The 20,352-nt window shown below is 55.0% G+C and overlaps 1 protein-coding gene across 4 annotated transcripts in view; it reads left to right on the plus strand.

Moving 5' to 3' along the window:
• Positions 1–1,697: 1,697 nt before the first annotated feature.
• ARHGEF10 (Rho guanine nucleotide exchange factor 10) overlaps positions 1,698–20,352 on the plus strand; it is a 61,499-nt gene continuing 42,844 nt past the window's right edge. For 3 of the 4 annotated variants that reach the window (XM_069573372.1, XM_069573373.1, XM_069573374.1), the window contains exons 1-5: positions 1,698–1,792; positions 13,642–13,792; positions 17,448–17,708; positions 18,285–18,551; positions 20,122–20,185. In XM_069573372.1, the coding sequence (XP_069429473.1) occupies positions 13,756–13,792; positions 17,448–17,708; positions 18,285–18,551; positions 20,122–20,185 (629 nt within the window). In that variant the 5' untranslated portion in view covers positions 1,698–1,792; positions 13,642–13,755. The remainder of the gene's footprint in view (positions 1,793–13,641; positions 13,793–17,447; positions 17,709–18,284; positions 18,552–20,121; positions 20,186–20,352) is intronic. The other variant, XM_069573375.1, reaches the window with a different exon arrangement.

The following is a 20,352-nucleotide window of genomic DNA, read 5'->3' on the forward strand; positions in this document are numbered from 1 at the left end:
CTCTAATAATACAGATTGCTAAAATATTACCTTGTGCATATGTGTGTGTGTGTGTGTGTGTGCTAAGTTGTTTCAGTCATGTCCGACTCTTTGAGACCCTGTGGACTGAAGCCCACAAGGCTCCTCTGTCCATGGGATTCTCCAGGCAAGAATACGGAAGTGGGTGGCCATGCCCTCCTCTACGGATCTTCGAGACCCAGGGATTGCCACGTCTCTTCTATCTCCTGCTTTGGCAGGTGGATTCTTTACCACTAGCGCCACCTGGGAGACCCCAAAATAATATCTTACCTACTATTATTTCCCCCCAATCATTGTATTCGTTATATGGTAGCTGTGAGTTACATGAGCTACAATTTGCAGGGAAAGAACTTGTACAGAGCATGGTGGCTTTAGCGTCATTTGATGTTTAAATTAGCTTTGTGACATTTAACTATATTATTGTCTCCCTTCTACAAACCTAGTGGATGTCACCCTAGACCTTTATGATGCCTGGAAGTTCTAAAATTCTGAATGAAATTACTTCTATGATTGAGAGATTTGGACAGGAGCCTAGGGTGTGACTCACTATTTACCGTGTTGACCAGGTAACAGGCAACATTCTACAGCTGTCATTTTGGTTTGCATTCTTCTCTGGCATTTTGTCCTATAGCAGAAATTACAGCATATGCTGTAATAATACGCTTCCTTTTTAAAATTATAAAACGAAGAAATGCTCCTTGCAAATAATTTCAACAGCACATTACGGAATTCTTTTTCATCTTAAGGCGCTTTTGTGAGGAACCAAGCATATATGCAGATTTTCACCTCAAATGAGCTCATAGTAGAAGGATGCTTTTTAGGCTCAGACCCCGAAGATTCTACCTTCAAAGCAAGAGACCAGGGTTCAGTCCATGGGTCGGGAAGATCCCCCTGGAGAAGGGAACAGCTACCCACTCCAGTATTCTTGCTTGGGAAATCCCACGGACAGTGGAGCCTGCGGGGGGCGGGCGGGGGGGGGGGGGAGAGGCTACAGCCCACGGGGTCGCAAAGAGTTTGACACTACTGAGTGGCTAACAGTTTCCCTTAGGCCCTATTAGCATTGTCCATTCAAAGGGTGACACCGCAGGCTTAACCTCTGCCTCTTAAGTCATTACTTTTTGTCTCTTAGAGGATGGTGAATTCCAATCCATGTTCACCGGCAAAGTGAAGGTGAATATGAGAACCTTTCAGTAAAAGGTAAGCTTTAAAACATGCCTCGGAAATGTGAGAAATCTTTGCTTTTCCAAACCCTCAAGACTTGGCGGGTCTGAGGCAGCTGACCTCCAGAGGAGCCAGGAACGCCCCTGCAGGCAGGGCCAGCCAGCAAAGGGAAAGGGTGGAAGCTTTGGGGATGGGGAGGGGGTTGGGACGCCGGGGGAGAGATAGGCCGGAGGACCCTGCCCACAGGTGCCCAGCCCGAGGGCTCCGCGGGGAGAGACGAGGGTCCGGGGGGTCCGGGGGGTCCGGGAAGCCTGCCCGCCCGGCGCCGCGAGCCCACGCGTGCGCAACCGAGCCGGGCGTTGGGCAGAAGGAGGGGGCGCGCGGCCACGTGGCTCCGCAGGAATGCGCGGGCGCGAGGGCAGGGCACAGCCGAGGAACGGGCAGGCGCGACAGCCAATGGACTCCCGGAGCTGCGAAATTAGGCCAATCACGGCGCGTGGGCGGGCCTACCTCCCTGTGGGCGGGGCCGGGGCGCATCCCGGGGCGGCTGACTCGGGGCTGGGAGAGGGGTCGTCGGAGGGACGGCGGGCGGGGGTTCCGGCCCGGCTGCAGGGTGAGTGCGGGCCAGGGAGGACAGGGTCCTGTGGCTTGAGTGCGGGCGGGGCGGCGGGCCGCTGAGGGATGAGAGCGGACAGGGGTGGGGTGGGAGTCCTTGAAGGGCGCCGCCCGCGAGCCCACCTATCGCGGAGCTTGGGAGTTTCCTTTTTTCCTTGGGAAGCTTCCCTTCTGCCCAGCTCCCTCGAACTGGCCGATCCCACCGCACCTTGCAGTCCGGGCTGCCCGCCCACCCCAGATTTTGGGGGACAGTGCGAGGGCCGCTCGGGGCACACGCCGCCACGGGCGTGGACAGTGCAGGTGGCGGAGCTGAGGCCCTGGAAGCGCCCCACTTATCGAGAGTCCCGGGATAACGGCAACGGATCGAGACCCACCGGCCATCCGGAGGTGCAGGAGGCACCCGGGCCCGGCCTGGGGTCTGGATGAACCAGGCCCCAGTGAAGTCCCCTGAGGAGTGGCCAGTTGGGGTGTTTAGGTCGGGAATAGTCGTTTGTATTTTCCTATAGAGGCAAAAGCCCTTGGCCCACTCCACTTTCGTGCTGCTGCTGCTAAGTCGCTTCAGTCGTGTCTGACTCTCTGCGACCCCATAGACTGCAGCCCGTCAGGCTCCTCTGTCCCTGGGATTCTCCAGGCAAGAATACTGGAGTGGGTTGCCATTTCCTTCTCCAATGCATGCATGCATGCTAAGTTGCTTCCGTTGTGTCCGACTCTGTGCGACCCTATGGACAGCAGCCCACCAGGCTCCTCTGTCCCTGGGATTCTCCAGGCAAGAATACTGGAGTGGGTTGCCATTTCCTTCTCCTTAGCCCACTTTAGGGTGAAGGTAATTGCTACTTTAGAAACCCTCCCTCCCATCTTGCATGGCTGGGAGACAAACAGGTGCGCTGCCAGCCGGGAGAGGTGACTCCTCATCCCCACCTGGCAACACTTACCCTCTGAAAGACCCTCAGTTTGAAGGTAGAAATCTGAGTAAATGTTTCAGCTTTTAACAGGACGTGAACATTCTGAGAAAGCAGCAGACATACTTGGTGCAATATAATATTTACATTTCAATTACTGGAGGTGAAAAATCTCATAAACTAAGTGCAGTGGATTTTTAGCTTTTCTTTGGTTGAGCCACAAAGTCAAAATAAAGTAGCTGCCAATGTCCTGGATCTTATGCAAGAGTTACTTAATATCCCTGCAGGTAGAACATTGCAAGGAATAACATTTTTACTGTTCATCAGTTAAAATACGTATTTTGAACATATTTTCAAGGATATAATTTTTTAATAAAGGAAAGATGAGATATACTCTGTGTAATATTAATATATTGATATAATGTATCCCTTAAGCTCTCACCATGTTTACTTGACTGGCCCTGGGCTATGGTTTGGTTAAGTGACTCCGTCTGCAGTCAGTATTTCAGTAATTGAAATATCAATCTCAGATATGCAGATAGCACCACCCTTATGGCAGAAAGCAAGAGGAACTAAAGAGCCTCTTGATGAGAGTTGAAAGAGGAGACTGAAAAAGCTGACTTAAAACTCAACAATCAGAAAAGTAAGATCATGGCATCTGGTCTCATCACTACATGGCAAATAGATGTGGAAACAATGGAAACAGTGACAGACTTTATTTTGGGGGGGCTCCAAAATCACTGCAGATGGCAGCTGCAGCCATGAAATTAAGACACTTGCTGCTTGGTAGAAAATCTATGACCAACCTAGACAGCATATTAAAAAGTAGAGACATTACTTTGCTGACAAAGCTCTGTAGAGTCAAAACTGTGGTTTTCCAGCAGTTATGTATGGATGTGACAGACAGACCATAAAAAAGGCTGAGTATTGAAGAATTGATGCTTTTGAACTGTGGTGTTGGAGAAGACTCTTGAGAGCCCCTTGGACAGCAAGGAGAACAAACTAATCAATCCTAAAGGAAATCAGTCCTGAATATTCATTGGAAGGACTGATGCTGAAACTGAAGGTCCAATCCTTTGGCCACTTGATGGGAAGAGCTGACTCATTGGAAAAGACCCTGATGCTGGGAAAGATTGAAGACAGGAGGAGAAGGGGATGACAGAGGATGAGGTGGTTGGATGGCATCACTGACTTGATGGACATGAGTTTGAGCAAGCTCTGGGAGGTGGTGAAGGACAGGGAAGCCTGGCGTGCTGCAGTCCATGGGGTTGCAAGGAGTTGGACATGACTTAGTGACTGTTGTTACAACAACAACATCTGCAGTTAGGTGGCTGCGTGACTGTTCATAGTCAGGTGTAGACTCCCATGGTTTCCTGAAATAATTAGTTTCTCTCTCTCTCTCAGGCCAGGTATTATCAAAGCAGTTATAGACAGTTAGGGATGAGGTAAAATCCAGAGCTATTAAAAATTGTTTTTTTTAATTTGTTAAGGTCCAGGTTGACTTTGTTTTATTGAATTTGTTTTCTTGATATTTTGGTGTTCTCTGAAGTTTTTCTGGTGAGGCTAGACGGTTAGAAACTTCTCTTTGGAGATTCTTGGAGATTGAGGTGTTCTGGTGGCATTCAGCCCCTGGGCTGAGTTCTGGAACTGCTCCCCCGACCCTGGGAGAGTCACGTCTCCTGTAGAACCTCAGTTTACTCACTTAGGAAATTGCTGGAAGGCAAGTTGTGAAAATGCATTTTAAAACAAGAATGCTCTGCATGGGAGCAAAATGAAAATGCTGTGAGTGTGGCTGTGTCACTATAAATTAAAGATCCATATCGAATAATACAGTATTCTTATTGCACGAGGCATGATAGAAACGCTGCAATGAAAATCCAGATCTTTAGATACTCAGAGCATGTTGGTGTTTATTTCACACACTACTCATAGTTGGCCCAGGTAGAAAGGGAGTGGAATCAAACGAGACAGAAGGGGATCACAGGCATTAAACATTTATGGGCAGGATTACTGCTCCCTCAGTTAAGCCTTCTGGAAGTGTAGTTTGGGAAGTTCTGGGGCTTAGCAGTACAGAGGGGCACAGGGTCTAGGGGTGTGGGCCGGGGCCCGCAGTGGGGGCTCGGGCCCTCTCTAACCATGATGGCTGTGGGAGTGAGGCCCGGGAGAGCTGGCACGGGACCCCTGACCCGGCACCAGCCCCACCCAGCACACACCCCTCACTGGGACTCCTTCCGAACTCAGACTTCAGAGAAGCAGGCCTTGAAGTCGGCTTTTGCTTGTTTACATCTTTGTTTCTGTGTGTGCCTTTTCAAAACTTTGATGATAAAAATGGCCAGTCACGGGCACTGCTGTTATTCTTTCATTTCCTGTTCTTCTTTATGTCGGGAAAGTAATGGGTACCTGCTAGTAGAGAGTGCTTTCTGTGGGTTGTTGATGTTTTTTGGTTCCGTTAAGCAATGTTCAAAAGATTCTTTAAAAGAGTTTTAGGAGTTTTTTGTTTTAGGTTTAAAGTGTTTCTCTTCCAGGAGCCACTTTCTGATACTAGAAATTGCTTTTTAAAGTAAATGTGACATCAGAGGTTGCTGCAGCTTCACGGTGCCCTTGTGAAAGGGAGCGGGGACAAGGCCCACGGGGGCGGGGGGAGGCCTCCGTGCTCCCAGGAGGACGGCTGAGCCCGGTGGCCCAGGTGAGGCTTCAAGACCTTGACTCGGTAGTTACCTGGGTTCCTGAACTGGGCATTTTATGAAGAAAACAAAAGGAATAGATGAGGGTGCCCAAACAGTCCGCCCACTGGTAACTACGCGAAGCCAAGGATGTCTCCACGTGCGAGGAGGTCGGGTCCTGAGGGCAGGGGCTCTGCTTCCTGGACTGAGGCTTCACTCTTGATTCTTGGGCTGGAGGCTGGCAGTTTGCGGGGAACCAGAGCCTGGCAAGTGGACATCATTTTTTTTTAAAGAAAGCACTGTGGACATTCGGGCTTCAGAGTCAAACAGATGTGAACTTTGAACTTGAGTCATTTCTCAACAGTGTGGAGACCAGGCTCTCAGCGTACGGGACGGGCTGAGGAGTTTCGGTAGAAGTGTGCCGTGCACACTCAGTGTTTCCTCCTGTTCTCCGCGTTCTTTCTCTGAAGGGAAGAAGGGGTGGTGACTGACTTGAGGGAGCTTGAGAGTGTTGAGCTGAAAGGGTTGGAGCAGAGGTCAGTACCCATCTCCGCTGGGCCTGGAAGGCCTTGGTGGGTGTTATGGTTCAGCTGCAAGGTTGTGTCTGACTGTTTGCGACCCCTTGGACTGTAGCCCACCAGGCTCCTCTGTCCATGGAATTCTCCAGGCGAGAATACTGGAGTGGTTGCCGTGCCCTCCTCCAGGGGATCTTCCTGATCGAGGGATCGAACCTATGTCTCCTGCATTGCAGGTGGATTCTTTACCCACTGAGCCACCGGGGAAGCCCAGGAGGCCTTGGACCCTGGAGGATGTCGAGGTCTCCAACGCAGGGAGTCGGGCGGGTGCTCTGCCCGTCGGGCTGGCTCTGCCTTGCTTCAGCAGTGGCATGCAAGGGCTTGGAAGTGCAGGCATTTGCCTAGCGGTGGGGATGGGACGCCTGTGTGGACCAGTGCAGAAACAGCCCAGGATTTCCAGAGTTAGACGTGATTCCAAGTCAGGAGCCAGAGTCCGCTTCTGGGCGAGGAGCGCTGAGCTCTGATGGAAGGAATTCGGCGTGTCTTTTCACTCCCTGCGTGTGCAGGTCTGAGCCTGGCCGAGATGCCAGGAGGGCAAACGTGGGGCTGGAACTCGGGCTGGTGCAGCCGTCAGCTCCCCCTGGGGGACGTGGCCTTGGCCCCTGGCCCCAGCGGCCCGCTCACGGTGAAACTGATAAGACATCAATGCACGCTTTGTTCTCAAGCCCTGGACTGGGCAGTGGGCAGTGGGCAGCCCTGACTCCGTCCGTCAGAGAAGCTGAGTGGGATGTTGCTTGCGTGGCCAGGGACTCAGCCTGCAGGCCCTTCTCCCCGATGGTGCGGGGGCCAGGCCTGGTGTCAGAGTTCTTGTCCTGGGGACATGGCCTTGGTCACTTTTCCGTTGGAACTAAAATGAGACCCAGGCCAGGGTCTGCGGAGGACAGAGTCCCGCCTTGGGTCCAGAACTGATTGGGGCCTGGAGGGAACCTGATGGGCCTGCCGCTGGCTTCTGTTCTGGAAAAGCGTTTAGACATGCACTGCTCGCGGTGATTTAATAGGAAGGAATGAAAAGGGCGGCGTTTGCCAGACGGCAGGAGCGTTTAGGCCGTGACTCGCAGGTAGTCGAGGGGGAGAGATTGTTTCCAGGGTGTGCGTCCCTGCAGCCCATCTGGGCCGACAGGAGGGCAGGGGACCCTGGCGCCCATCTTCCCTGTGTGTGGGTGGGGGTGGGGACCCAGGGGAGGCCAGGCGGTCGAGGGCATCCTGGGCTTCACAGCAAGGTGCTCCCCCCGGTGCCCCCTGCGGTCTGCAGGGTGGTCCGAGCCGGGGTCGGGTGGATGGGCGTCCATAGGGAGGGACCAGGTGGGGCCAGGCTGCCCTACACTGGGTGGGCCGCTGCGCCAACACATGACGTAAGGCTCCAGTCGGGGGGGGCAGCGGCTTTGCCTGCATCTGCCTGATGTAATCACACGTGCACACGGCGCCCTTCCTGCTCTGTGGGAGGAGTTACTCGCGTTTCCCATAAATAAGGGGCCATTCCTGCTGCAGCGTGACCCCTCAGGGTCGGTCTACCAGGTGGGCAGCAGGTGCCTGTGCAAGGAAGGCAGGGGCTTGGATGTCAGCCCAGGGTTTCCCCAAATTCCTTCCATCCCAAGGCGGGAAGCTGTGTCTGTCAGGGTGATTTTTCAGAGCTGGAATTTACGCCAAGAAACTGCTGGGCGTGTGGGTCGCGGGAGGAGGTGCGGGTAGGGGTGCGTCTCTGGCCTCCTCCCCTCCTCCCTGCTCCCCTCCTCCTGGTCCGTGGGGCTCTTGGCCCATGCACAAGTGCTGAACTGCCCCTGGCGGGTGTGCTTGGGGCCTGTCCTTGGTCGGGCCGTGTGCTGGGGGAGGTGACAGGGAGGCCTGGACAGATGGACGCAGGCTCCAGCCAGTAACCAGGGCCTGGGGTGTCGCCCCCTGTCGGCGCTGACCCCCTTGCAGGGGTAACTTTCTCCCGTTTCATGACTGTAACACTGGCTTTATGAAAAGATTTCTCAGAGATGTGGCCAAGTAAAGGCAGAATTAACTTTGTCCTTGGTGAGTTCTGAAAGGAAGGGGTCGTGTGTCTGGATGGTTCTGAGAGGAGGCTCTCGGGCTGGACTGCATGGCCGTGGACACCCATGTTTGTGCCTGGAGGCTGGAGGGCTTCAGGAGCCCACAGAGGGGGTGTTTGGGCTGCAAGTCTGGGCCCCTGGCCCTCGGGGGGCGGTGGGGACGCGGTCCTCCTGACTCTTGAGTCTGGCTCGGCGCCAGCGTGGGGCAGGGCCTGCTGGGTCTGGGGCACCCCGTGTCCAGTCCTGTGCAGGCCGCTGGTTTAGGGGTTTGAGGGGAGGAGAGCCAGACCAGGAGGGGCGAGGAGCATCGCCCAGGGCCGCCCCGCCCTCAGTGTGTCTGAAATCAGTCCGCGCGTCAGCTACGGCTCTGGGCTCTGATCCTTGTTCGGAGGCCCTGATGAATAGTCAATGCGTTTCCACGCCTGTAAACCTGCGGATGATGGCGTGGGCGGCAGCCGGAGCTCCACAGGCCGGTTCCTGTGGTCCCGTGTGTCATGGCCTGGGGCCTATAGGGACCAAGTCTGGGGAGGTCCAGGTGACTCCCCAGGGAGGGGCACACCGTGGGTAGAGCTGTCACCGCACCCTGCCCGCCCCCCATGTCAACAGGAGTGGCAGAGCTCTGTCCTGGAGCCTGCACCCTGGGGGGCTGGGCAGACATGGGGATGGGGTCAGCGCTGCTGTGGAGGCTGGGTCGGCAGTGGGGCTCCATTTCCGGACTTTTGGCCAAACCTGTGTCCCCCCAGCCATCTGTCCCCTGCTCCTCCAGCTGTGTCCCCAGCCCCACAGCGTCCACCTCTCCTGTCCCTTCCTCCCCGTCTGCTTCCCTGGGATTGAATCCTGTCACCAGACCCGCCCAGGATGGGCTTCCCAAGGAAGGGCTGTGTCCCTTCCTGCTGGCTGAGCAGAGAGCAGGCTGGAAGGGGGAGGGGGAGACACAGAGACACAGAGACAGGGCCAGAGACACCGAGATACAAGGACGGACACAGAGAGGGAGAGACATAGAGAGACACAGAGACACAGAGATGCAGAGACAGGGCCAGAGACACCGAGATACAAGGACGGACACAGAGAGGGAGAGACATGGAGAGACGCAGAGACACAGATGCAGAGACAGGGCCAGAGACACCGAGATACAAGGATGGACACAGAGAGGGAGAGACATGGAGAGACACAGAGACGCAGAGACAGGGCCAGAGACACCGAGATACAAGGACGGACACAGAGAGGGAGAGACATGGAGAGACGCAGAGACAGGGCCGGAGACACCGAGATACAAGGACGGACACAGAGAGGGAGAGACATGGAGGGACACAGAGATGCAGAGACAGGGCCGGAGACACCGAGATACAAGGATGGACACAGAGAGGGAGAGACATGGAGAGACACAGAGACGCAGAGACAGGGCCAGAGACACCGAGATACAAGGACGGACACAGAGAGGGAGAGACATGGAGGGACACAGGGACACAGCAGGGAGAGAGGACGGGAGCTCAGTCTGCAGGGTGAGCCGATTCGCACCCGGGAATGTGCACGAGGAAGTTGGTTTGTAAGGATTTGAGGCCAAGGCAGCGGAGCCAGGAGGCGCGGGTGTGGCGGCAGGGTGCGGGCTGCGGTTCCCAGTGAGCGCCCCTCCCAGGATTCTCAGGGGTTGATCCCCAGGGCAAAGGACCGTTTGGGAAAGACAGTAAACATTTGCTGATCGGCTGCTGTCACAATCTTTGCCGCATGGAATAAATTGCTTCTATTCACTCTTTTTTCATTTTTTGGGGGGAGCGGACTCAGGCCCCACGAAAGTGGCCTCAGTCTGATGTGGGCAGAGAGACAGGCGACCCAGGACACGCCGCAGTGGGGCCCTGAGGGTACTCGGCACCCCGTGCCCTCCATGCTCAGATTTGATGGTCACCAAGTAGACGTCCCCCGGCAGCTGCGTTCCCAGCCTGGCTTATGGGAAGACCTGCTTTTTCTTCTTTCCCCTTCCTCTCTCCACTTTCCTCCCTTCATTCTTGTTTCTGTGAGCATCACGTTTACTTAAAAATCTACGAAAACATTCAGTGAAAAGGCTTGTTGTGTTTTTGACTTAACTTAGAGTTAAGTTCATGGAGCCTTCCCAGCAAGACGTGTGAGCTTGTCACTCTTCCCTCCTGGATCTCCGCATGGAGGTAGATAGAGCCTTTCTCCCATTAGCTTGCTCGGGGAAGTTTGTGGTTTTAGACAGAGACGGGCCTGGCGGCCGTGACCCATCAGGATTCCGCGTTCCAGCATCCCCAGGCCCTGTCCCCTGGCTTGAGGTGTATTGACTCCCACTCATGGCTGATGTCCAGTCCTTGTGGGGGACCCTGGGTCCCCCAACAGTCTGCAGCACAGTCTGTGGTGGGTGGACTCTGTGGGCCCAAGCTGGTGGGTTGGGGATGGGTTCAGCTTATAATCTGTGCCCCACCTCGTGTGACTGGGCGGCACCGACGCCAGGGGGTGAGTACTGTCGGCCCCCAGCCCCGCAGCCGCTGACAGGCGCCCCTTCATCTCAGTTCACAGTGAGGATGCTGGGGCCCTGGGCCAGAGGGGAGCCCCAAGCAGGGTCTCCCCAGACAGGCTCCCGCATCCTGGGTACTCGTGCTGTTTCTCCACAGGGATGACCTTGGTGGCGACTGCACCCCCTTCCTCACACTCTGGACCCCGAGCCCCCAGGGGAAATACCTGCTGGAGAGGCAGCAGGTCCCAGACCCTCGGGGTGTCCATGGCACTCTCCCTGCAGATCTACAGAGATCGCTCAGCTGCTGGAAACCTCGCTGAAGCAAAGACTCAGGCTACTTCCATGAAACTGTGACCAAAAAAAAGGCTAGTGACGGGGGCACTTCCATAGCTGCCCAGGCTCTGGGGCGGAGTCCTGGCTGCACCTCGGGCCCGCCCCGTGCCCTGCCCGGCTTTCCAGGCGGCCGCTTCCGTCGCACGTGCCGTCTTTTGTTGGAAACCACAGCCTTAAACTGGAGAAGGACAGTGATAGTCCCCAGGGCCCAGCAGCCCAGACCAGTGTTACCTCCTGCCGCTCGTCCGCTGGGGGTAGGGGGGCTTGTGAGAAGACCAGGCTCGTCCTCCGTCCCTGGGTCGGTCGTGGGCCAAGCGGGCTCCGTGTTGTCCCCAGAAGCACTGTCTGCAAACCCAGTGGGCAGCCAGAAGGCAGCAGGCGCCGGCCTGAGGCTGCGGGGCGGCCAGAGAAGGTGGGAGGAGGCCCAGCTCCTGCCCACCCAGCGTCGGGGAGCGAGCTTCCCGGGGCGATGCCTGCGCAGAGCAGAGCGCGGAACACGGACACCCAGCCCCCCAAACCCAGAGGCAGGTCCTGTGTGCGTGAGCTTCCTGAACAGCCTCCTTCTCAGGAAGGTGGTTTCCCCCGATGCTGGTTTTGGAAGTTAACAGTCGTGATCTTCTGAAATCCATACACGTCACATACACAGACTAGGGTGCCGGGGCTGGTCCCAGTGCCAGCTCTGCCCTGGGGGCGAGCCCCGGGCGTCCTCTCGTCCGCAGTAGGAAGACTAGGATGGCTACGCGGTGCATCTTGGTGTCCTGGGAGCTCAGCAGGTGAGCGGTGGTTGCTCAGTAGGATCAAGCTCCAGAGTGAGACAAACACTGGTGTGTTCTTTTGTTTTGTCCCGTGTTAGCAGTGGAAAAGAGGAAATCACTTAGACTCTCTATTATGCATTTTAAGTAGGACAAATAGCATTAATGAGATTTGTACAGTGTGGTTTAAGATGAGTAAACGACATGATAGAGAAACCCAAGGAATCTGTAACACTCGGAAAACCCTGAGGTCCAGTGCGCCTGTGCGTCTGGCTTCTCTGGATTAGCCCGGCCATGGGCCAGTGGTGTCTGCTCGATGGACAATGGGGCTAGGGTCCTGTTGGAGTGGTGCGCAGGGGCTGCTCTGCCCTAATGGCAGCCCCAGGGCCTGCGCAGGTCCTCAGATTGCTCTGGACTTGGCTGCTTTGCACTGGGAGAGGGAGGCGGTGTCTCCACCCCTGACTGTGGTGAGGGTATGGAGTGGTACAGCAGCCCCTGTCGCCCCGGGAGCCCTGAGCCCATCAGGTTCTTCTTTCCTCGATTCCTCCCAGGCATTTTTGAATTTCTTCTTGGGAAATGATGTATCACCTGATGTCACCCCTTTCTGTGTTCTCCTGACTGCAGGTCCTCCTGACCTTCTTCCTGTTCCCTCCTCGCAGCTTCCTGGGCCTCCGTGTGCATGTGCGTGTGTGTGTATGCACACACCTCTGTGTGCACATTTGCGAGCACACGAATATATAATGTGTTCACACAGCTCCTGGGGCATATGTGCGATCGCACATATATGTACATGCATGTGTGAGCACTTGTGTGTGCATGTGCACGCACACCTCTGCACACGTGTGAGCAAATGTGTATGTGATGTGTGCACACGCCTCTGCATGCATGCAAGCACACGTATATGTATGTATGTGCGCATGTGCGAGCACACGTGTATGTAATGTGTACGCACACCTCTGCACACATGTGAGCACACGTGTGTAATGTGTACGCACACCTCTGCACACGTGCGAGCACACGTGTATGTAATGTGTATGCAAACCTCTGCACATGTGCGAGCACACATATATGTATCTGCACGCACGTCTGTGCACGTGTGTGAGTACGTCTGTGTATGTGGGCATACATCTGTGCGTGCATGCATGCAAACACTCCTGTATGTATGTGCACACCTCTGCACGTGTGAGCACGCGTGTATGTATGTGTGCACACACCTCTGTGATGTGTGCTGTCCTGCTGTGACTGTGCAGAGCAGGACATGGCAGGTGTGAGCTGAGGGTCTGCTGACTTTATATGGAAGCGGTGGTGTTATACTCACTGTCAGAAGCCAGTGTCTGCTGGTGAGGGTGAAAGGCTCAGGTTGTCTGCTTACTGTTCCAGCTCCTCCAAGTCTTAAGTCCCCTGACCCTTGTGGTCTGCGCACATTTTCATGATGGTTTGGAGCCCGTACTCGGTCCCTCTTCCAGAGGGTGCTGCTGAGTGTTGTGTGGCATCTGTGGGGGCCTTCCCTGGGCCTCATCCGGGACCCTGAGAACCAGGAAGGTGCGTCTGTCAAGTTTATCTTCCCATAATGGTTCTGGTGGAGCCCAGGCAATTGTCTGGGGGTATCAACACTGTAAACAGTGTCGTTGGTTCACAGGATGCCTCCTGGGGAGCGTGGGACCAGACCTCCCGTGGCCTGCCTGGTGTGGCACCTATCTCAGAACACTTGTGAGGAAACAGGAAGGCAGGAGATAGAAAGGATGAAGCAGGACCTGGGATCCAGCCCAGGCCGGCGGGTTCACCGACGCGTTTGCTCCAACGGGCTTGAAAAACAACTAGCCTCCTCCTCAGTCCTCAGAAATTAACCCTTCACCCCAAACTGGTAAAGATTTAGTTGAAGGAAGAAGAAAAATGCTTGGGCTTTCGTGTCCATTTCCCCCTCAGCACACGTATGAGGTTCAGCAGCGACTTGGCATCCCGAGCAGGGAGGGGTCCGGCCAGTGCCTCCTGTGTGCGGTTCCAGGTGCCATCAAGACACCGGGAGTCTCTTCTCCGCCTCACTTTGCCCTGAGTGTTATGCCGAGGAGGTTACGGTCCTCACTGCAGCCACCAATGAACACCCACCTTTTCCTCCCCTCAGGCTGTCCGCGGGCACCCAGTGGCACCAGGGCCACCGGCCACCCGGCCCTAACAGCCGAGCCTCCTCCCCGCGGCCCTGCACGCCCTGAAGCCCAGAGCGCAGTGCTGTGGCAGCATGGATCAGCCGGGCCCGCCGGCTCCCGCCCGGGAAGGTAACGGGCTGCGCGCGGGCGGCGGGGCAGGTGGGTGGGCACGTGTGGGCTCTCTTCCAGGCGTGGTCCACCTGCGGGGGTTCCCTGGGGAGCCTGGAAGGTCGTGTGGACGTAGGGCGCTGGGTATGCAGGCTGCTAACCCACGCCATCTCCCGCAGCTGGTGGCTGTTTCCTTGCCTGGCCACCGAGGCTGAGACCAGGGTTGAAGCGTGTTGGTGCCACATTTTAACGTGATAGTACTCTAATCCTTACATGACTTTCTGGGTAATTAACATCTGTAACAGTTAGCAATGGGGCTGATAGACTGGCTATGCTGTGTGGCCTGCGGGGTCTAGTTCCCTGACCAGGGATCAGACCTCCACCCCCTGCACGGGCAGCGTGGAGTCTGAGCCGCTGGGCCATCAGGGAAGTCCCCTTCTTAATGATTCAGCGACACTTTAGGCATGATTTGCCCCATTATGAAAGTGAAACTGTCCTCCTAAAAGCTCCCTCTAATGTGAAGAGGGAGCTAAAAATCATCGAGGTCGTGCTTGCCTCACCACTGCGACACCTGTATTTTGACCAGCTTTCTGTCTTTCCATTCGTATTTCTTTTCCACATGATAGCAGCTGTTGAATATCGATTGTTAAAACTGCTGACCCTACATTTTTACATGATGCTGAAGACTCGATTATTTTCCGTGTCAGTCCGAGGATCTCACAGCTGCCGTTTCCAGTGGCGGCATAGCACTCTGTACACAGTGCCATACATCACGTGTTCAGGTGGGAAAGCTCCATCCATGTCCAGCCTGCCATCAGGGACCTGGGCCTTTTCTAGAAGCTTCCTAGGCACCAAGTCAAATCGTCTGGATGAAGCAGGATTTGGGAGGAAGTTGTGCGGCAGAGAAGCGTGTGGCTTTGAGGGTTTCCCAAGCAGCTGCTCAGGTTTGAACGTCATCCTCAGGACACACGAGCAGGATGACTGGGAACATGTGTGCGTCTCTCCTGGCATCAGTTTCCCTCCTCCTTGGGATGATAGAACTGGAGTAGCCCTGACCTCAGGAGGTAACATTCCTAAAACTCTTAGAGGTGGGGCCCCTGGAGGCGCTCAGAGAATCAAATTAGAAGATGCAAGTCCCAGATGCAAACACCGTTACAAGGTGGTCCAGGGTGTCTCAGGATGCAGATCTCAACGTTTAATGGTAAACTGAACTGTGGTGCTGCAGAAGACTTTGAGAGCCCCTTGGACAGCAAGATCAGACCAGTCCATCCGAAAAGAGATCAACCCTGAATACTCATTGGAAAGACTGATGCTGAACCTGAAGCTCCAGTACTCTGGCCAGCCGATGCGAAGAGCTGACGTATTAGAAAAGACCCTGATGCTGGGAAAGATAGAAGGCAGGAGAAGAAGGGGCGGGCAGAGGATGAGATGGTTGGATGGCATCACTGACTCAGGGGACATGAATTTGAGCAAACCCCAGGAGTTAGTGAAGGATAGGGAAGCCTGGCATGCTGCCGTCCATGGTGTCGCAAAGAGTTGGACACAACTTAGGGACAGAACAGCAACAATAAGCCACCAGAAACCAAAACCTTTCTGTAATTAGTAACAAAAAAAAGTGAGTCCTGGCAGGGAAAGGAAGTCATCAGTGTCACCATATCCATGCTGATTCAGGACAGTCCTCGTCCACTGCCTGGTGATGTGCAGCGAGCTCACGCAGAGGCAAGGACAGTGGGCAGTGTCCAGCGGGGGAGGGGCCTGGCCTTCGGGGGGGGCCTTTGTTCTGGGGACCCTGCTGCCCCCAGGGACCTGCTCCCAGTTGTGACACGCAGAGCCTGGAGGTGGCGGGGGACCCACTATGAATAGCCCCTTGTTGGGGGATCTGTTTGCAGCCTGGTCCTTCTTAAAGCTCTTCTTCATAACAGTAAAAGGAATTAAAAACAAGTAGCCTTCATCTGAAACAGGAGAAACATCAAATGTTGGGTTAAGCTTGCAGATTTAATCAGCTATGGTCTGAGAACCCAGGAACAATATACATAGCTTTGATCTCTGGCCTTAAGAATGACTATTCTTTTAGTCTTTTCCCTTAATGTGTTAATTTGTGACAAGTCTTTTGAAACCATTAATGGGTCAGCGGTGCTGGGGTTATCTGCTCAGAGGAGGGACAGCCTACCTGACTTCCTCCCTGCCAGCCAGCACGCCCAACTCCCAGGCTCCGGTTACTGTGTGAGCTGACTGCGGCATTCATTCGGTCCTCATCTGCCAGGAGTTGCGGGCAGCTGGGATGGGCTGGGCCTGACGGAGTTCTCCCCATCTCTCCCTGCAGCTGCCTGCCTGCCTCCTTGCCTTTTTTTTTTTTTTTTTTGCTAAATCATTAAGTACTCAGTTTATTCACTGAAATAAACTGGTGAACACATCTTAGAGCAAGAAATCTCTTCAACAGAAACATGAAATTTTCCAGAACATTTTCCAAGTGCAGTTGTCATCATTTCCTTAAAGTCACACTTGCCAAATAAACGCGGCAGGGACATAATGCCAATTAAATACCCTGACAAAAGTGACGTTTCGGCTTAGCAATGTCATGGATCATGCCCGGCAACGTGGAGGCTCACGACAGCGCGAGTCAGAACCACGTGCTGGCCTTCTGTCAGCCTTCTCGTTTGGGATTACACCGTGCAGCTGCTGGACTTGGAGAATTAGATAAAGCGCACCTGAAATCAAACAGATGAAAACTGTTACAAAGAGAAGAGTTTTATAACTTATTGAACTACTAGGCCCTAAGAGCCTGGGAGGAGTCAGAACAAAACATGAGCTCTGGGGCCTGAGACACAGGGTCTCCCGTGACCACCTTCACTCATTTCTTTTTAGAACAACGTATTTTTAAGTATAATTTATTTAGTATTTTTATACTTAATAGATAGAAAACTCAGGTAGACACAGATGAATTTAATGCCATTTCACATTTTAATTCCAGCATATACTTTTTTTTCTTGTTTCTTAGAAAAATTTTAGAGACCTTCTAGTGATCTGAGATTACAGCAGATGCAGTGTTCTGGTCCTTTAGATTCAGCTGACTTTTTTTGTTTTTCTTTTAAAAGTCTGCATGAGGGATCTTACTGTTCGTAAGAGTCATGTAAAAACTCTTGCATCAGCAAATCTTTGCATCTCCTCTCTTTCCCTCCAAAAGAGCATAGCCCAGCTGACACAGGTAACTCACAGCTTTACGCTGAAGACGGCATGCGCCACTGCCAGGCTGCACGGAACAGGTGAAGTCATTGCCCTGATGGCGTAGCAACCGCTGAAGTGAGCGTCGCTCCTTGCCTGGTGGCTTATTTAGTGTCACTCCAAGTTGATTTTCACTCATGCGCTTCTAAGCCCAGAGTGTAAAACGTAGCAAGGGCTTTTTCTCTTCCTTTCTGTCTCTCCTGCTTTTTCTTCCCAGCCTGTGAGTTGAGGGTCCTTCCAAGAGGAAACCCAGATGTATGCCCCAAGCCTGATGGCACCGACTTTTCCCAGTAGGAAGGCGGGGGCCCAGAGGGGGCGGGGAGCGCTGTCACACCTCTGGTGCCCACCTGGGTGCCCGCTGCTGGCTGACTGCCTGCTGTGTGTTCAGGAGAGAGAAAGTTGTTCTCCTGGTAATAAACAGTAACAGTGTGATTTACGTGACCTTAAACTTCAGAGAATGAAGTCAAGTATGACACTAATAACAACGAGGAGGAGGGGGAACAGCTCGATCTGGACAGCGGAGACGAAGCTCCAGAGGCCGACAGGCAGGCTCCAGACTCCGCAGAGGCAGGGGACGCGGGGGCAGAGGCTCCTGCCGCCGCCGCCGCCGCCGCCGCCGCCGCCGCCGCCGCTGCCGCCGTGGGACCCTGTGCATCCTCCAGCCACCACCCAGGGACCAGCCAGCCTACCTGCGGGTTGGACCGTCCGGGGGAAGGTAGGGTCCAGGAGCCCAAAATCTATCCTGTGTCTGTGATGTGCTGTGGACAGAAATGACTTGATTCAAGTTTGGCTGAGATTCTCTCCTTTGTTCTGTTTTCCGTGGTTTTCAATCTTGTCCATCCACTTTTCTGTTTATGTTCTGGAGGAAACAGGTGTGTTTTTTCCTAATAAAAATGGCCTCATCATAGTTTGTCACTATGTTACATGAAACATTATTTCAAAATAATGCTATTTGATATGAAACATACAAGTTTAATGTGTGTTTTAAAGTTTGGAGGTGGAGTTGGTCACTTTTATTCACTGACCGATGGTCTGGTTGGTACCTTCACCAGCTTTCCATGTGGTTAATGATCCCCCACTTCTGGCAGCTTCTACCCTACTCATCTCAGTGGAGGAGCCATCCTGGGCTCAGCCAGGCTGTGTGCCCCCGGTCCCCAAGGTCACGCTCACCCCTCAGGTGCCCCAAAGCACGGTGCTCCCTGGCCTGGGGTTGCCCGGGCAAGCAGGGTGTGTCGGCCGGCCCACTCCTGGATGGCCGGGCGTGTTTGCCACGGTCTCCTTTCATCCTCAGGATGTGAAAAAGGACCAGGAGTGGAACCACTGAAACCCGGGGTCCTGTCGAGAGTCAACCCCTATTCTGTCATCGACATCACGCCCCTCCAGGAAGACCAGCCGCCAGCCCCAGACCCGGACGCCGAGGGGGAGGGTGGGGGCCTGCATGTGCCCAGCGGGTACTCGGTGCCAGTGCCCTGCGGCTATGCCGTGCCCTCCAGCCTGCCGCTGCTGCTGCCGGCCTACACCAGTCCCGTGCTGCCCGCCCCGCCCGCCGACCCTGCAGGTAGGGGGCCCTGAGACTGTGCCCCGGCTGCTCAGTGGGGACCAGTCAAGGAGAGACTCGGAGTGTTGTCTGCAGCGTTGTGGAGCAGCCTGGGCTCCGTCTCCACCCTGGCCTCCTTCCCCCAGACACCGCCACACCTTGTGCTTGCGGGCGGCACTGTCCACGTCGTGTGCCTCTGTGCCCTCGTGTCGTCCCTTTGCAGGCGACAGGCTCTCTGCCGTCAGACTGTCCAGCTGGAGTCCCGGTTCATGGAACCAGGGCTGTGGGGAGGGACCTGGGAGAGCAGGTTGGTGTCCGGGAGAATCAGGAGGCTCCTTGAGAAGCAGCGGCATGGCGGGCAGGTGCAGGGAGATGGAGCCCGTGCCTGTGACAGGGCTGTCGGGCCCGGGTCCCCATGGGTCCCAGGTCTGTGAGGCTGTCATGAGGCACAGTGGCACCTCTGCTTAGCGGGGAGGAGCTGGCTTGCAGCTTCGAGGACGTGGCTCATGGAGCCGGTGTCCATCATCTCTGCAGACGCCCCTTGGCTGTGTTGCTTCAGCTTCAGCTGGTTGTGCAGGGCTTGGGTTTTCAGGTTTAAAAGGAGACTGTGTGTCTGCCCCAGAGTCACATGTTGAGACCTGGCCCCTGAGGTGATGGTGTCAGGAGGTGAGGTTCTGAGGGTGCAGCCCTGTGCGTAGGTTTAGCGCCCGATGACATAGCCCGCCGAGCCCCCAGCTCTCCTCACGGGAGGACACGGCAGGAATGTGGTCTGCAAGACGGAAGGGGCCTGAGCAGACGCTGGCGCCTTGACCTTGGACGTCCAGGCTTCAGGCGGGCTTCAGGCCGTCGTCCGTGAGCCCTCAGGCTGGGGGGTTCTGTGGGGGCAGCGCCTTGCTGTCCCGGCCGAGGCCCTTGGGCAGCGGCTGCGTCTCCCGTGGTGTCCCCCGAGTCACACGTCCGGTTCGAGCGCAGCGGGTTCTGTCCAGGATGGGCCGGTGCCGGCGTCTCTGCTGAGCTGTCCTGCTCTCACCGGGTCTGTTTCCCTGTTCCGGGTCAGGACACACATGAGGACCACCCCGGGCTAGACGTCCTGACGCAGGAGCAGCCCCGGGGGACGGTGGCCTCTCAAACGCGCGTCAGGACAGATGTGTGTGAAGTCTGAGGAAAGCGGTTTTTTCCCGCCAAGTTAAGACAGCTGAGGGGAACACGCAGTTTGGTTATCAGATTTCACCAACTGTAGAACCTTTGACCCTTGAGAGTCTTTCGAGCTTGTCCTGTGGACACGTTTTCAAGTGAATCATAATTGCAGGTCCCCGTGGTGTTAGTTTTCGATTCTGGCTTGATTCGTTTGGGCACCACTGTTGCAGGCTGGTTCATGAGGCCTTTGGGTGTCAGTTTGCATCGTCATCCTGTTTGGAGCACATTTTATCTAAAAGTCGAAGAGTGTAAACCTTCCAGTTGATCATCTTTACAATAAGATAAGCCTCTCCACTGATGAGAAAGGAAAGTGCGAAACCATTTAAAGGGTAAAAAGCAAGTTCCTAGACGTGTCTTTCAAGCGTGAACAGTGTGAACTTTCCTCTCCTGGCAGAGACTCAGGAGGCGGCAGAAGACAGCCAGCTGAATTCCTTGAGTTCTGAGGATCCAGCAAACAGGTATCTTGCTTGTGTTCCGCAGGCGTTCTGAGTCCTGGACCTTCCCTGACGTGCTGAGTGCTGTGAACCTGAGCTCACTGCCGAGGCCCCTCCCCACCCTTTGGTCCTTCTGTCCACTGTGCCCTCTGCCCTCTTGCCCAGGGACCCCCAGATCAGGTCTTCCTGAA

Source organism: Ovis canadensis, chromosome 26, assembly GCF_042477335.2.
Source record: "Ovis canadensis isolate MfBH-ARS-UI-01 breed Bighorn chromosome 26, ARS-UI_OviCan_v2, whole genome shotgun sequence".
Classification (NCBI taxonomy): Eukaryota; Metazoa; Chordata; class Mammalia; order Artiodactyla; family Bovidae; genus Ovis; species Ovis canadensis.